Source organism: Mastigoproctus giganteus, chromosome 7 (genome assembly GCF_048544385.1).
Source record: "Mastigoproctus giganteus isolate SK-2022 chromosome 7, ASM4854438v1, whole genome shotgun sequence".
Lineage (NCBI taxonomy): Eukaryota > Metazoa > Arthropoda > Arachnida > Uropygi > Thelyphonidae > Mastigoproctus > Mastigoproctus giganteus.
Genome location: NC_143581.1, coordinates 105,373,194 through 105,390,083, shown reverse-complemented (window position 1 = coordinate 105,390,083; position 16,890 = coordinate 105,373,194). Strand labels below are relative to the sequence as shown.

General features: G+C 37.8%; 1 protein-coding gene across 4 annotated transcripts in view; it reads right to left on the bottom strand.

Annotated features, from left to right (window-relative positions):
• The window catches only part of LOC150083125 (mitochondrial glycine transporter-like), a 298,096-nt gene that overhangs the window by 246,055 nt on the left and 35,151 nt on the right, over positions 1–16,890 (bottom strand). For all 4 annotated transcript variants that reach the window (XM_090377060.1, XM_090377059.1, XM_090377061.1 and 1 more), the window contains exon 2: positions 2,251–2,321. In XM_090377060.1, coding sequence (XP_090233186.1) covers positions 2,251–2,310 — 60 coding nt within the window. In that variant the 5' untranslated portion in view covers positions 2,311–2,321. The remainder of the gene's footprint in view (positions 1–2,250; positions 2,322–16,890) is intronic.

The following is a 16,890-nucleotide window of genomic DNA, read 5'->3' as shown; positions in this document are numbered from 1 at the left end:
ACAATTATAAAACGAGGAGGCACGCTTGATACACATAAACAAAGCTGCGCGCGTGTAGCAACTGAATAAACAACACCGTAAAGGCCGAGATACACTATTAACACCTCACATTTTACTAAAGCACATTTCTGGGGGTGACTACCATAAAACAATAAAAACAATTTCCAGTTGCGTTTCTGCTAGTGGAATCTGTTATAAACTGGTAGTAAACTCGATCTAATTGCATTTGCTATTATATCGATAACTGGAATTGTGTTGGTTTTTACGTTATTATGGTGAAATGTGTTTCCCCTTCACTGATATAAAACACATAAATACATTTTCAGAATCTTCATTCCTATGGTGTTGCGTTCAGTTGGGGTGATTCCGCGTTCGACTGCCATTTCTTGTAAACACAAAGGCAAATCGTGTATAAGCGAATTCGGTTCGTGTTATAAAAGATAACGTTCCCCTTTTTATAAATCGTGTATGATCGAATTCGTGTAATGTAAACACGTGTTATAAGAGGACCGACTGTACTGTATACAGGTCTGGAGGTCTCATTTCAAGAAGGATGTAGAGATGCTGGAACGAGTACAGAGAAGGGCAACAAGATTAGTGAATGGAACAAAGGGGTGCTCTTACGAAGAAAGGCTTAAGTTTTGCAAATTACAGTGTCTGGAGACTAGGCACCAGCGAGGTGATCTGATAGATGTGTATAAAGCCTCGAATAGTTTGAGCATGCTCAATGCTGATGGGATTCTTCCTCTTGCTCAGAATAATCACCTGAGAGGGCATAAATTCAAATTGAGGAAAGACAGATGTAGGATAGATATGAGGAAATTTGCCTTTAGCCAGCGGGTGGTTGGTTGGTGGAACAGACTTCCGTCCCTTGTCGTGGAAGTTGATAGCCTAAATAAGTTTAAGGCTCAGCTGGACAGAGGGGTGAAGTGGAAGTGGTTATTTTTTATTTATTTATTTTATTTTATTTTTTTTTGGCTGTAAATCTTCATAAACGGTAATTTATGAAGTATACACGTGGTAATTTTGTTGTTTTTTCACATATATATTTTTAAATATATAATTATTATGATATATAATATTTTAATAACTGTTTAGCATTAGCATTAGTAGAGGCATTTGATGCAAGAAAGCAAGCTTATGCAGCATTGCACAAGCTTGCTTTTCTGCATCAAATGCCTCTACTAAAGCTTAAATTATAATGCTAATGCAAAAAAAAAAAAAAAAAAGTAAAGTGCAGCCATTATCAACCCACCGCAGGATGGAAGCCTCCTCAACAATTCATGCTGAAGGAAATGGACCATAATCTGCCACGCTGGTCCGGTGCAGGTTGCCAGATCGACCGTATTCAGCAGTCAGGGGCTTGAACCCCGGTAAAACAATTATTTAAATTTTATATATCATAATAATTATATATTTAAAAATATATATGTGAAAAACAACAAAATTACCACGTGTATTCCATAAATTAAAGTATAAGAATATATAAAAAATTGGGGTGGGGGGGGGTAGAAAAAAAAAAACAGAGGAATTTGAACACATGAAGAATAAAACGGCATCTTTTAACTTTACCACATGGTTATTATGGCTACTTCTTTTAGATAATTCGATATCCCTATTTATGTTTATATTTTATTATTCTTCCGGACTTTCATGGTGCTCTTTTTTGTCTAGCAACAGTAATTAATTATGAATATTTTATATTAATATTCGGTGAATCGATATATTGTCCATTGCAATTATAAAATTATTTTAAGTGTTCCACGAACTATTCGCTATGTTCAGGCTTGTTCCTTAGGTCCGATTTTGGTGGCGCCACTTTCTATGCGTTTTAACGTGTAAACGGAATTAACATTATCGTCTATGGGAGTTGACACTCTCATTACTCTGTGGTGAACGGTACTTTACTATTATGAGTCCATCGTAACGTGATTTTATCGTACAGAAAATTAATCGCAAAGTTGTATTTTTAACTATTTACATGAAACTTTGCATAATTGGGGCAGCCGCTTAATCGGGCCAAAATGCGCTAGTCCCGATGTGTCCCAAATAACGGGAATCGACTGTATATCTAAATAACATCACATATTTCATATGAAGAAAAGTTTTTGTATTATTTAGAGAAGCTTAAATTATATCTAAGAAAAATGTAACAAAAGCTGACATACTTAGCAAAATTATCAAAATTGTGTATTTTTTTTTTTTTTTTTTGTTTTTTTTAAATATTTCACATTTTAAGATTAAACTTACACTCTGCACTAGCTCCATGGTTGTACCGGTCTTCTGCTGGCTCTCCTGCAAGTGATACATCCAAGCAAAGCCTGAGAAGTAAAAGATGATGAAACTGTTTACGTAAATCATGATAACCTTCTCCCCCCCTTCTTATAAATTTCTCCTAGCAACTATTATCAATACAAGTACTTGTTCCTAAGGAGATATTTCAACACACACAAAAAAAAAAAAAAAAATACAACTTTCACAGCCTACCTCAAAATCTTCACTTCAGTAACAACAAAAATAAATGCTAAGCAAATAAAACCTATCAGAAATTTCAAAAGACTGAGCTTTTATTTTTACTGGGATAGGCATAATATTAAAAAAAAATAATAATAAATAAATAATTATAAAATATTTACTTAAATAGAATAACACTTATCTATTTTTTTAAAAAAAATAGGAAATCATGTTTTGTTTTTATCAAATTACAAGGTTGAGCTACTTTTAAGCAAAATTCAGAAAAAAATAAAATAATATATATATAAAAGATATATTTACTGTGATATAAAAAAGAAGTAGTAGTTTAAGGCAATTTTACAACTTGTTCTGTTAAAAATAAGCAGTGAAGCAACATAACATATCTGTAAACATATATTTTATGGTTAGTTTCCCTGTTAGCAAAATTAAAAACTAAAGTAACTCTTGTTCAAGACTGACTGATTAACCCAATCCCAATGATATTGAGAAAGTAAACATGGTAGCTGCTTGCAGTCAATATTTATAAGCAATATAAGCAAATTAGAGTTTGGTACAACAACATGATCTGCTCAAAAGCTGAAAAGATAGCAAAGTTTACGCAATTATAAATTCAGTACTTATCATGCAAGACCAGTGTGCTTGGTTAGGATACTAATTACAATTGTCTGTTGTGATAATTGTATCACAACAGACAATAATTTGTTTTATATTTGAATAATAGTTAGTTCATTATCAGTAGGACATTTTGAGAAATTAGTTATGATAATTTGCAAACTTTAACTAAGACTGTTCAGAGATTTTTTTTTTTAATTACGTTTCTGTTGTCCCCCCCCCCACATCAGTAAGTGTTGAGAGTTTACAAGGCTTATTAGGTTGCAATAGGGCACAGATGGCTGTAATTATAGAGGATTTTAATTTTGTGAGCTATTCTAGTCCTGAGGAGGCATGAGGTTTTATTAATGACATAAGGTTTTTTGGTTTTCATGAAAACCAAAAACCTTATGTCATGATTATGTCATGAAATATCTTTCCTCCCTACCTGTTCCAACTGTACACTGGATAATGTTTTCAAATTGTGGCATATCAGAAATTCAGAGTGGTGGCGAGGTCTATTTTAATTCTGATCACCGTGTTTTCTCGGGTAGAGCCTTTGTCAGTGATTCAAGTTGTGGCGGGGCTAAAAATACAGTAGTGACTAAGACTATCTATGTATACGCTTAAGCATGTTAATGATCTTGAAGGAGTTTTTTTTTTTTTCCAACTGTTTGAACAATCTCCATATTAATGATGCTGCATTCTGGTTGTCCAATTGGTTAGCTTTTATTGAGCAACACTCAATATCAAAAGTGTGCAGATTTTATATATATTTAAAATGTTGGTAGACAAAATATTTTTTATTTTTTTAAGCAGAAGTAATACTGTTAATTGTTTAGGAAATTTCCATTCAACAATGTGCACAACTTGTTTTGGTAGGCTCGGAACTGTTTTATCATGGCAGAGAGAGAGATGATTCAGAGGTTTGATTGTTGCTGTTCATGCTTTCTCTAGTAAGAGGATTTTTTTCTGAAAGTTCCTTTTGTCTAAATAGTATGTTAAATGTCAAAGAGTGGATTGACCAGCTGAGCTGACTGATATTACAGATTTTCTGGTGATGTATCTAATGATAGGTTATGTTTTATGGAAAGCTCTGACAAGAAATTAAAGATTATTAAAACTACCCGATCGGTTGGTTCTAATTTAATCCCCAACTTTTGTCTGAAATTCAGTACGCATTTTACTTTTGATGTTATTTCATATGTTTAAACAGATTATAGGTTTAGATTCCATTCTCAGGATATGCAAAAATTATATGGTAATACCAATTCCTAAGATCCTTAGTAAAAGAGGGATATAGTCAATCTTGGAAGCTACTAGGCTTTTCATACCAACTAAGAAATATTGTACAAGGTTTAGGCCAAAATGGATGTCAGATGAACAAATGAAACATGTGGCAGAGAAGAAAATGCGTGTGATACATATAAATTAACAGGTGACACAGAATCCTATGATAGATATAAGCTGGTCTGTAACCAAGTCACAAAGGAGGTTAGACAGGCAAAGGCAGATTACGAGAAATCTTTAAGTGGTAATCTTTATTTATGTAAACTCTAGAAGGAAGGGGATGAATCACATTGGTCCAATTGACATCGAAAGTTCAACTATTAATAATCCTGCTCAGGTAGCTAACAAACTAAATGAGTATTTTACATCTACATTCACACACGAGGAGCTATTCAGGGAGGGGAATGCCATAGGTGAATTAAACACTGGCAGTGAGTTAATGATTTTGTAATAACTGAGAGCAAAGTGGAGGAGGAATTGTTGAAGATAAACATAGGAAAGGCACCTGGGGGTAGATGGGATCTATTCATTTATAGTAAAAGAAGAGGCAACAAAGGAAGTAAGCAAACCCTTAGCCATAATTTCCCGGCCCTGGAAAGATTGTGCAAGGCTCAAGGGGTAGAATTTTTTTCACCTTGGACTGTACTTGTTAACAGGAGAGACTGCTTCTACAGGGATGGGATACACTTAAATAGAAAGGGTGAAAGAATATTTGCTGATGCTATTGAGGCAGTGTTAAGTGAGTCGGAAAACTGCTAGCTTGCGGGGGGGGGATACAAAGACTAATAGATTAACAGTAGCCATTGGTAGAGGTGAAAGTGATTCTTGCACTGCTTCTATTGGAATGAGCAGAAGCCTGAAAAACAAGAGGCAGAATATTTCAGAGACTACTAGGAGTAACTGCGGTACAAGTAAACACATGGGTTGTGTTAGGGTAGCTAAGAATAGAAACAGGTGCATGTATACTTCCGTGTACACCAATGCTAGGAGTTTAGTAAATAAATTTGATGAATTTCAGGTATTGCTCAAAACATCAAAGGCAGATATTGTTGGGATATCAGAGACGTGGTGTCATACGGATATAAGGAACGCAGAACTGGAATTTGGGAAGTACAACGTCTACAGAAAGGATAGGAAGGGAGGAGGGGTTATGCTACTAGTTAAGAAACACATAAAATCCTAGGAAGTGAAGCCAGTCGACATCGCTGGACAGTGTAGTGTCGAGTCAGTTTGGTGTGACATAAGCATTGGGAGATCAAAATTGAGAGGAGTGTGCTATAGGCCTAATGAGTCTGATGAGTAAAATAAGAAACTGTACAGGGAAATAGAGTGGGCCAGTAAATCAGAGAGTCTTATAATGGGGGATTTTAATTTCCCAGACTGGAATTTGTGGGCTGGTCACTCACACACTAACAAGGCTTTTGTGGATTTATTGGATGATTGTTTTCTACATCAGCATGTTCGGGAGGCAACTAGAGGGAGTAATACTCTTTATTTGATTATCAGTAGTGATTCTTCATGCATTAAGAATCTGCAGATAAACGAACCACTAGGTGGCAGTGATCAGTGTGTTGAAGTGGGACTTACTCAAAGATGTAACTCCCATTAGGGGGAAAGGGAAGGGTTATTGCTTTCGTAAAGGTAACTACGATGGTCTGAGACAGTACTTAAATTCTATACGGTGGGACCAATTGATGATGTTACCAACAGCAAATTCAAAATGGGAAGCATTCAAAGAACTTATCTTGGAAGCTACTAGGATTTACATACCAACTAAGAAATACTGTTCAAGGTTCAGGCCTAAATGGATGTCAGATGAACTAATGAGACATATGGCAGAGAAGAAAAATGCATGGGATACATAAAAATTAACATGTGACACAGAAGCCTATGATAGATACAAGTTGATCTGTAACCAAGTTACAAAGGAGGTTAGGCAGGCGAAGGCAGATTACGAGAAATCTTTGATGATGGTATATCAAGCTTAATGTCCAAGTTTGCAGACGATACAAAGGTTGGCAGGGTTGTCAAGAACACTACTGACACTATGCTGCTGCAACAGGATCTGGAAAGGTTGAGCAGATGGGCTGAGAGGTGGCAAATGAAGTTTAACATTGACAAATGTAAAGTACTACATATGGGAAACAGCAACCCCAGAGCAACGTATCAACTCTGTGGTACTACAACGACAGTTGTAGAGATTGAAAAGGACCTGGGGGTAATTGTGCAGGCAGAAATGAAGTTCTCTGAGCAGTGCAGACCGGCTACAAGAGTAGCTCATGGTGTATTGTCAGTGATATACAGGAATTTTTCTAGCAGGGATAAGGAGGTGATTATTCCCTTGTATAAGGCAATGGTCAGGCCACACCTAGAGTACTGTATACAGGTCTGGAGGCCTCATTTCAAGAAGGATGTAGAGCTGCTGGAACGAGTACAGAGAATGGCAACAAGGTTAGTGAACGGAACGAAGGGTTGCTCTTACGAAGAAAGGCTTAAGTTTTGCAAATTACAGTGTCTAGAGACTAGGCACCAGAGAGGTGATCTGATAGAGGTGTACAAAGCCTTGAATGAGTTGAGCATACTCAATGCTGATGGGATACTGCCTCTTGCTCAGAATAATCACCTGAGAGGGCATAAATTCAAATTGAGTAAAGACAGATGCAGGATAGATGTGCGGAAATTTACCTTTAGCTAGCGGGTAGTTGGATGGTGGAACAGACTTCCATCCCTTGTTGTGGAAGCTGATAGCCTAAATAAATTTAAGGCTCAGCTGGACAGGTATTTCAAATGAACGGAGGGGTGAAGTGGAAGGGTTTTTTTTTTTTTTTTTTGGCTGATGCTGCATAAGCTTGCTTTCTTGCATCATATGCCTCTACTAATGCTAAACACTTCTGAGCCACAAGCTAATAACCATGTAATAGATATTTTTTACCAACTTATTTTCAAGAGAATTCCAACCATTAAGGTTAATTATGAGGGTTTGACTGGATTTAGGAGTCAGTCACTTGCATGGGAAATATTCCAGTGTATTCATAATCCAGAAACATTCAAAAAATAAAATGGCAAGAAACAGTATGTATATGAGACAGCGAGTGGAAAGATTCTGTTAGAGATGAGTCATTGATTAACCTAATTGCCCTCTTCTGAACAGAATCTAGAAGCCTGAGAGAGAGGTTTGGGGGCACTGCCCCACATGTGGGAACAATATTCCATGGTAGGGTGAATTTGTAATGTGTGCAGAGTGAACAGTTGTTTGGACGAAAAGTGAAGCCGAAAGCAAAAGAGAAAATCAAGTTTTCTAGATGCAGAGGAAGAAATATTTGTAATGTGCTTGTGCCAAGAGAAATTAGAAGTCAGGGTAATCCCAAAAAGAGAGATATCATCTTGCCTAGAAATCGGAGTGTCACCAAAGATCAGCATAGGAGCAGAAGAATCCTTTTTGCATGATATAAGACAAGACAGGGTTAGATTAATGAACTTGTTCCAGTCAATGGAAGAAGGTCATTAATATACAAGAGGAAAAGATTGGGGGAAAGAACTGAACCTTGGGGGACACTAGCATTAGTGGAGAAGTTAGAAGACAGAGAGCCATCTACCATCACCCTCAGTGAGCGATCAGAGAGAAAACTGGATAACCAATTATAAAAAACAGTAGGCAAACCATAAGATGGAAGCTTGTTTAGAAAACCTTTATACCAAACACAATCAAAAGCCTTTGAGATGTCAAGAGTAACTGCTTGTGTTTCACCAAACTTTTCCATTGAATTTTTCCATAAACGGATAACATAAGCAGAATATCACCAGTGGATCGACACTGACGGAATCCATACAGGCGATCGTTGTTCAAATGGAAGATTTCTAGATAATTTAAGAGTTGTTGGTTAATTGATTTCTCCATTACTTTTAGAAAGAGTAGAAGTAATTGCAATGGGACGATAATTGTTTTGGGAGGGATTTGTCACCCTTTTTAGGAACTGGCTGGATATGAGCAAATTTCCAAGCAGAAGGAAAAACAACTTTGGAATAAGAAAGTGAAAAAAGGCGGCAAAGAACAGGAGTAAGTTCAGGAGCACAGGTTTTGAGAACAAGTGGAGAAATACCATCAGGACCTGGAGCTTTCTTATCATCATGATTTGTCAAAATCCTTCTGACATCCTTTTGACGGAAGACCACACACACACAGACGGCATTGAATGGAATGTGTTGGGAATGGTGGGAGGTGTTTTACCAAGATCATTAATACACGAGTAGGAAGAAAAATGGGATGCTAGAAGGTCAGCTTTATTCTTGGCCAAATGGCAACAGAACCATCTGGTTTTGACAGAGGTGGGAGCAGAGATGGGCAAAAGTTGCGGCCAATAGTTTTGGCAAGAGACCAGAATGCTCGGCTAACATTAGGGCATGAAGCAAGTTTTCTACTCTTAACCTAATCAAAACCTAGTTTGGACTGATTAATAACTGCTTTGCAATTGTTGCAAACTTTGACGTAGGCATAAAATGAAACTGCAGAATTTGAAACAAGCCAATTACGATATGCAACGTTCCTCTCTTGAACAGCCTTAGCACATTTATTGGAAAACCAAGGTTTAAATAAAGGATGAGATTTTAAAGTGGAGTGTGGAATAAAGGATTCCATTCCTACAAGAATAATTTCACTGACATGATCTGAGCAAACGTTGACACAAGAAGTTTGAAACAGTAATCTGACACAGGAAAAGAAGTAAAGAAATCTCGCAGGTCATCCCATTTTGCATTCTTGTAATGCCAAACAAAACAAGGTTAGGAATAGCCACGAGATAAAGGCTCCATTGGAGAAGAGACAATCGCCAAATTGTGATCTGAGGTGCCTAAAAGACCACTCACTTCGACCGTGTACTTTGAGGGTTATTTGTGAGAAAAAAATCAAGCATGTTGCCTGTATGAGTAGGATTGTCTGGTATTCTTGTAGGTAAATGAACAATCTGTGCAAGGTCATTAGTAATTGCAAAAGCCTCAACATTCGAGCTGGGTCGGTGTGACTAGGAAACGGAAGCCAGCTGGAGTTGTGAACATTGAAATCACCAAGGAAAATTACCTCACTGTTAGGAAAGTTGCAAACAGAGGAAGACCAAGAGCACAAAGTGATTAGTGGAGTTGGGAGAATGGTAGAGACAACAGATGAATTTGACACAATGAGGTGAAGAGATTTTAAGCCAGAGAAGATCAAAGAGAGGAGATTCCAAATTGCCAAGTCTCTGACACGGAATATCAGAACGGACATATGCACAAGTACCACCTTTGAGGCGAAAGGAATCATACAGCGAATAATTTGGGCAACTGAGATGAGCAGTAGTTGAATCAACCGATAACTGAGATTCTGTCAGAAAAAGTACATAGGGTTTGGCAGATTGCAAGTGTAAATGGACATTACTGAGATTAGAATTGAGACCACGTATATTTGTGAAATGAACTAGAAAGTGTTTGGGAGATTTAGATCTTTTCGCAGATAAGCTTACTGTATTAGTTTGACAACTCAGTGTTGGGTCCATTGTTGTTTTCTGTATTTATAAATGATACTGATGATGGTATATCAAGCTTAATGTCCAAGTTTGCAGACGATATGAAGGTTGGCAGGATTGTTAAGGACACTAATGACAGTACATTGCTGCAACAGTAGCTAGAAAAGTTGAGCAGATAGGCTGAGAGGTGGCAAATGAAGTTTAACATTGACAAATGTAAAGTACTACATATGGGAATCAATAACCCTAGAGTGATGTATCAACTCTGTGGTACTATACTGACAGTGGTAGAGAACGAAAAGGACCTGGGGGTAATTGTGCAGGAAGATATGAAGTTTTCTGAGCAGTGCAGATGGTCTGCAAGAGTAGATCATAATATCTTATCAATGATATACTGGAATTTTTTCTAGCAGGGATAAGGAGGTGATTATCCCATTGTATAAGTCAATGGTCAGGTCACACCCTGAGTACTGTATACACGTCTGGAGGCCTCATTTTAAAAAGGATGTAGAGCTACTGGAACAAGTACAGAGAATGGCAACAAGGTTAGTGAACGGAACGAAGGGTTGCTCTTACAGAGAAAGGCTTAAGTTTTGCAAATTACAGTGTCTGGAGACTAGGCACCAGCGAGGTGATCTGATCTGATAGAGGTGTACAAAGCCTTGAATGGGTTGAGCATGCTCAATGCTGATGGGATACTGCCTCTTGCTCAGAATAATCACCTGAGAGGGCATAAATTCAAATTGAGGAAAGACAGATGTAGGATAGATGTGCGGAAGTTTGCCTTTAGCTAGCGGGTAGTTAGCATTAGCATTAGTAGAGGCATTTGATGCAAGAAAGCAAGCTTATAGAGCATCAGCCAAAAAAAAAAAAAAAAACCCACTTCCACTTCACCCCTCTGTTCGTTCCAAATACCTGTACAGCGGAGCCTTAAACTTATTTAGGCTATCAACCTCCACCACAAGGGATGGAAGTCTGTTCCACCAACCAACCACCCGCTGGCTAAAGGTAAATTTCCTCACGTCTATCCTACATCTGTCTTTCCTCAATTTGAATTTATGCCCTCTCAGGTGATTTTTCTGAGCTAGAGGAAGAATCCCATCAGCATTGAGCATGCTTAAACCATTCAAGGCTTTATACACCTCTATCAGATCACCTCGCTGGTGCCAAGTCTCCAGACACTGTAATTTGCAAAACTTAAGCCTTTCTTCGTAAGAGCACCCCTTTGTTCCATTCACTAATCTTGTTGCCCTTCTCTGTACTCGTTCCAGCAGCTCTACATCCTTCTTGAAATGAGGCCTCCAGACCTGTATACAGTACTCTAGGTTTGGCCTGACCATTGCCTTATACAATGGAATAATCACCTCCTTATCCCTACTGGAAAAATTCCTGTATATCATTGACAATACTCCATGAGCTACTCTTGCAGCCCGTCTGCACTATTCAGAGAACTTCATATCTGCCTGCACAACCACCCCCAAGTCCCTTTCATTCTCTACCACTGTCAGTGTAGTACCACAGAGTTGATACGTTGCTCTGGGGTTGCTGTTTCCCATGTGTAGTACTTTACATTTGTCAATGTTAAACTTCATTTGCCACCTCTCAGCCCATCTGCTCAACCTTTCCAGATCCTGTTGCAGCAGCATTGTGTCAGTAGTGTCCTTGACAACCCTGCCAACTTTTGTATCATCTGCAAACTTGGACATTAAGCTTGATATACCATCATCAATATCATTTATAAATACAGAAAACAATAATGGACCCAACACTGAGCCCTGAGGGACTCCACTAATAACATTAGTCCACAATGAGCAGTGTCCATTGATTACCACTCTCTGTCTTCTCCCCCTCAACCACCCCTTTATCCATAGCAGCAATTTGCCTCCAATGTCACACTGCTCCAATTTGTGTAGCAGTCTTCCATGTGCAACAGTATCAAAAGCCTTTCTAAGATCCAAGTATATAATATCAAAGTTATTCCCTGCATCCAGTTCTTTTGTCACTGCATCATAATATCCAATCAAGTTGGTCAGGCAAGACTTTCCCTTAACAAAACCATGCTGTGTCTGAGCTATAACTGAAGTCTTGTCTAAATGATCCTGCAGTGCTTCTTTAACCAGTGCCTCCATTAATTTTCCTGGAACAGAAGTTAAGCTCACAGGTCTATAATTACTTGTGTCAGCCTTTGATCCTCCTTTGTGAATTGGGGTCACATTTGCACATTTCCAGTCTATGGGTACCTCCCCTGAGTCCAAGGAAGCTCTCATAATTATGGCTAAGGGTTTGCTTACTTCCTTTGCTGCCTCCTTTAATATAACTGGATAGATCCCATCCACCCCGGGTGCCTTTCTTGTGTTTTTCTTCAACAGTTTCTTCTCCACTTTACTCCCAGTTATTTCAAGATTCTGTAGCTTACTGCTAGAGTTGAATACACCTCTGGCATTCCCCTTGCTGAATAACTCCTCATGTGTGAATGTCGATGCAAAATATTCATTTAGTTTGTTAGCTACCTGAGCAGGATCATCAACAGTTGACCCATCAATATCAAGTGGACCAATCTGATTCATCCCCTTCCTTCTAGAGTTACCATAAGTAAAGAACTCTTTGCTGTTTTTCTTTGCATCCCTTGCCAAGGATTTCTCGTAATCTGCCTTTGCCTGCCTAACCTCCTTTGTAACTTGGTTGCATATCAACTTGTATCTATCATAGGTTTCTGTGTCATGTGTTAATTTGTAAGTATCAAATGCATTTTTCTTCTCTGCCATATGCCTCATTAGTTCATCTGACATCCATTTTGGCCTAAACCTTGAACAATATTTCTTAGTTGGTATGTGAAGCCTAGTAGCTTCCAAGATAAGTTCTTTGAATGCTTCCCATTTTGAATTTGCTGTTGGTAACATCATCAGTTGGTCCCACTGTATAGAATTTAAATACTGTCTCAGTCCATCGTAGTCGCCTTTACGGAAGCAATAACCCTTCCCTTTACCCCTAATGGTAGTTACCTCTTTGAGTAAATCCCACTTCAGCACACTGTGATCACTGCCACCTAGTGGTTCGTTTATCTGCAGATTCTTAATACATGAAGAATCACTGCTGATAATCAAATCAAGAGTATTACTCCCTCTAGTTGCCTCGCGAACATGCTGATGTAGAAAACAATCATCCAATAAATCCACAAAAGCCCTGCTAGTGTGTGAGTAACCAGCCCCAAAATTCCAGTCAATATCTGGGAAATTAAAATCTCCCATTATAAGACTCTCAGATTTACTGGCCCACTCTATTTCCCTGTACAGTTCCTTATTATACTCATCAGAGTCATTAGGCCTATAGCACACTCCTACTATCAATTTTGATCTCCCAATGCTTATGTCACACCAAACTGACTCAACACTGCACTGTCCGGCGATGTCAACTGGCTTCACTTCCTTGGTTTTTATGTGTTTCTTAACTAATAGCATAACCCCTCCCCCCTTCCTATCCTGTCTATCCTTTCTGTAGACGTTGTACTCCCCAAATTGCAGTTCTGCATCCCTTATATCTGTGTGACACCACGTCTCTGATATCCCAACAATATCTGCCTTTGATGTTTTGAGCAATACCTCAAATTCATCAAATTTATTTACTAAACTCCTAGCATTGGTGTACACGCAAGTATACCTGCACCTGTTTCTATTCTTAGCTACCCTAACACAACCCATGTGTTTACTTGTACCGCAATGGCTCCCAGCAGTCTCTGAAATACCATGCATCTTGTTTTCCAGGCTTCTGCTCATTCTAATAGAAGCAGTGCAAGAATCTCTTTCACCTCTGCCAGTGGCTACTGTCAATCTATTGGTCTTTGTCTCCCCCCAAGCTAGCAGTTTTCCGACCCACCTAACACTGCCTCGATAGCATCAGCAAATATTCTTGCAGTTGGTTAGTGGAACAGACTTCCATCCTTTGTTGTGGAAGTTGATAGCCTAAATAAATTTAAGGCTGAGCTGGACGGTATTTGGAACAAATGGAGGGGTGAAATGAGAGTGTTTTTTTTTTTTTTTTTTGGCTGATGCTGCATAAGCTTGCTTTCTTGCATCGTATCCCTCTTCTAATGCTAATGCATGGTGTATTCAATAGTAAGAAAAAGTGGGGAGGACATGCTATATGAAGTAATGGAATTTTTGGATATGGCGTACATGTGGTAAGAATATTGTTTAAATATAAGATCAATATCATACCTTTATTGTAGAAAATCTTGACCCGGCACTCACATCAAACTAATCCGGTTAATGTAATATATCTTTAAATATTAAAATATTTAAAACCGCGAACATATCCCTATTAAAGGATTGTTGAAACCGAGCTTCACTGCTCTTACATTCTGAAAAACATGGTACGGATTAGGGCTTGCAAACTGGTTTTATAAACCGGTTAAATCCGGTTTTCATATTGAGTTGTTAAAACCGAAACCGAGCTTGTAAAACCGGATTCAAATATTTTTTTAGTTAGCCCTCGAATATAGTTTTTTGTTACGCCCATTTTCTTTTGTTTGCTCATTTGTCTGGATCGTTCAACTGTTTTATCTTTTTTTTTTTTATTTTAAGGTAACAGCATTCATTGACTCTAGATGAATATACGTCTATACAAAATAAAAGGTATATGAATATAAATGTGCATTCAAAAGACAATCATTGGTCGTTAGGTCTTATTGAGATTAATGGTTCACTTGATAGCAGAAGAACTGAGCAAATTGTGGATGGACGCTTGAAGGAATTTGGTTTGAACTCGGATGAGGATATTGTTGCCTGCACCACCGATGGAGCAGCAATGATGATTAAGTTTGGCAAGCAAATTACGCCTAATCATCAACAATGTATAGCCCATTGTATACATCTGTCAGTTATAGATGTACTTTATGAAAAAGCAATCATTTATGGTGCTACAGTCTCTGAGTCTCCCAAAGACAATTAAAATAATGAAGAAAGTAGTGATGATGAAGAAGTTGAAGAAAGACAGCAAGGCATGCTTTATCAAACCGACGTTACCGATGAGCTCATTTATTTTTTGAATCCAATGGCCAATATTGCACAAACTATTAACAAAGTCAGAAAAATTTGCAAGCTTTTTCGAAAATCGCCTACCAAAAATGACATATTACAAAATTTTGTTAAAGCAAAATTTAATGGGAAAGAATATAAACTTATATTAGATTGCAAGACTAGATGGGATAGCACATTCTATATGATTGAGAGATTTTTGAAATTGAAAAATTGCATTCCAAATGCTCTATGTGCAGTACTGTCAACTGAAGCTGTGTCTGACGATGACTGGAAAACACTTGAATTGCTACGTGAAACTTTGCGACCAGTTGAAATGATTCTGAAGGCTATAACCTCAGAAGATAGAGACTTACTTAAAGCAGAGTCTTCAATAGAATTTCTGCTTGCTAAGCTTGATACAACAGAAAACCCATTTACTTTAAAGTTTCATCAAAGCCTTTTGCAGCGTTGCAATGCAAGACGAAATTGCCAAACTGTGGCTTTGCTGAGCTATCTACAGAACACCAAAAAGTTTAGGAAAGAAGATTCAGATTCAAGAACTTTTGATTTTCCAAGTAAGCAAGTTTTGAAAAAGCACGCTGAAGAGATTTATCAGAGATTATTTGCAAATGTTCAGAAGGAGTCTTAGCGTTGAATGAAGAAACTGAAAATAAACGAACTGTTCTTTTAGAAGAAAACAAAGATTCGTCTAGTTCCGATGTTGGAGATACACTCATGCGAGAGTGTGATAGTGTAACAAAGAGATTAACTGAAGAGCCTTCAAAATATCCGAGTGAATTGGAAATCAGCAGAGAATTTAAAATTTTGGAGGTAACTAGCAGTAGAAGTGAAAAGCTGGAGAAAGTTTATAGAGCACTGCTGGCCATTAAATCAACAAGTGTCCAATCTGAGAGAGTGTTTTCGATCACTGGTCTCTTTAACACAAAAAAAAGATCAAGTCTATCAGGAAAAATGCTTAATATACTGTGTTTTTTAAACGACCATTTTCAGAAAAAACCTGAGCAATAAATAGTAAAGTAATTTCCCCAAACCGTTTTTTTTCGCATTATTTTTATTTATTTATTTATTATTATTATTATAGGTACTATTATTTTTTTTTTACTATACAAGAAGATAGTTTTTATTCTAAGGATTTGAATACAATTTGTAATTTTGTATAATCTCAAGCTGGTTACTTTTTTTGGAACATTTTAATTTTTTTATTTTTTTTTACTATAAGAGGTGATAGATTTTGTTTAAAAGATTTGATTGCGATTTGTACAATCTACCCAAGATAAAATAAATACCTGTGTTATAAGCTTTTAATTATTTTCCCTAAGTCTGAGAAAATCAGTTCTAAAACCAGTTTTAAGAGTAAACTTCGGTTAAACTCGGTTTTGAAATTTCTCAGTTTTATGCAAGCCCTAATACGGATACACCCAAATCCTTGACATAACGTGGCCTCGACAATTTCCCCTTCATACACACTACTCGGACTCCCTCCAGTCACTATCTGGGAGAGTAGAGGTAGCTAAATTATACACTAGCTGATCCGGAAGCCTTTTAAAGAGTTACCAATAGGTTCGGTCCGATGTACTAACTAGTAGCTGGCCTGCAAACACCATTTTAGAGCTGTACCCTTGAAATGCAAGGAAGATTGGATCTCACCATGATGTTCATCATAACCTCAAAAGTCATCAGTCATACTGCATGATGGAAGAGATGGGGAAGGATTGACTGGAACTTAGCTCTGAAGACTAAACATGGGTTCCACCACTTCAAGCCTCCAATAAGCAAAGTGGTGGTATTGCACCGGGTGATGAGAGTCATCTACCATCTAGTATTGCCTGGTAACACAGAGGGGTGGTATTCGTCCATGTGGTGTGAACACCACACCTCAACTCCTGCTTATGTTGGTTTACACCTGGGTAGTCACCCACAGTGTGCTTGTACATGGAGGTTATACCCAGGATTACTAACAGTTACACCATCGTGAAAGTGCACGCAGAGGATTTGGTTGT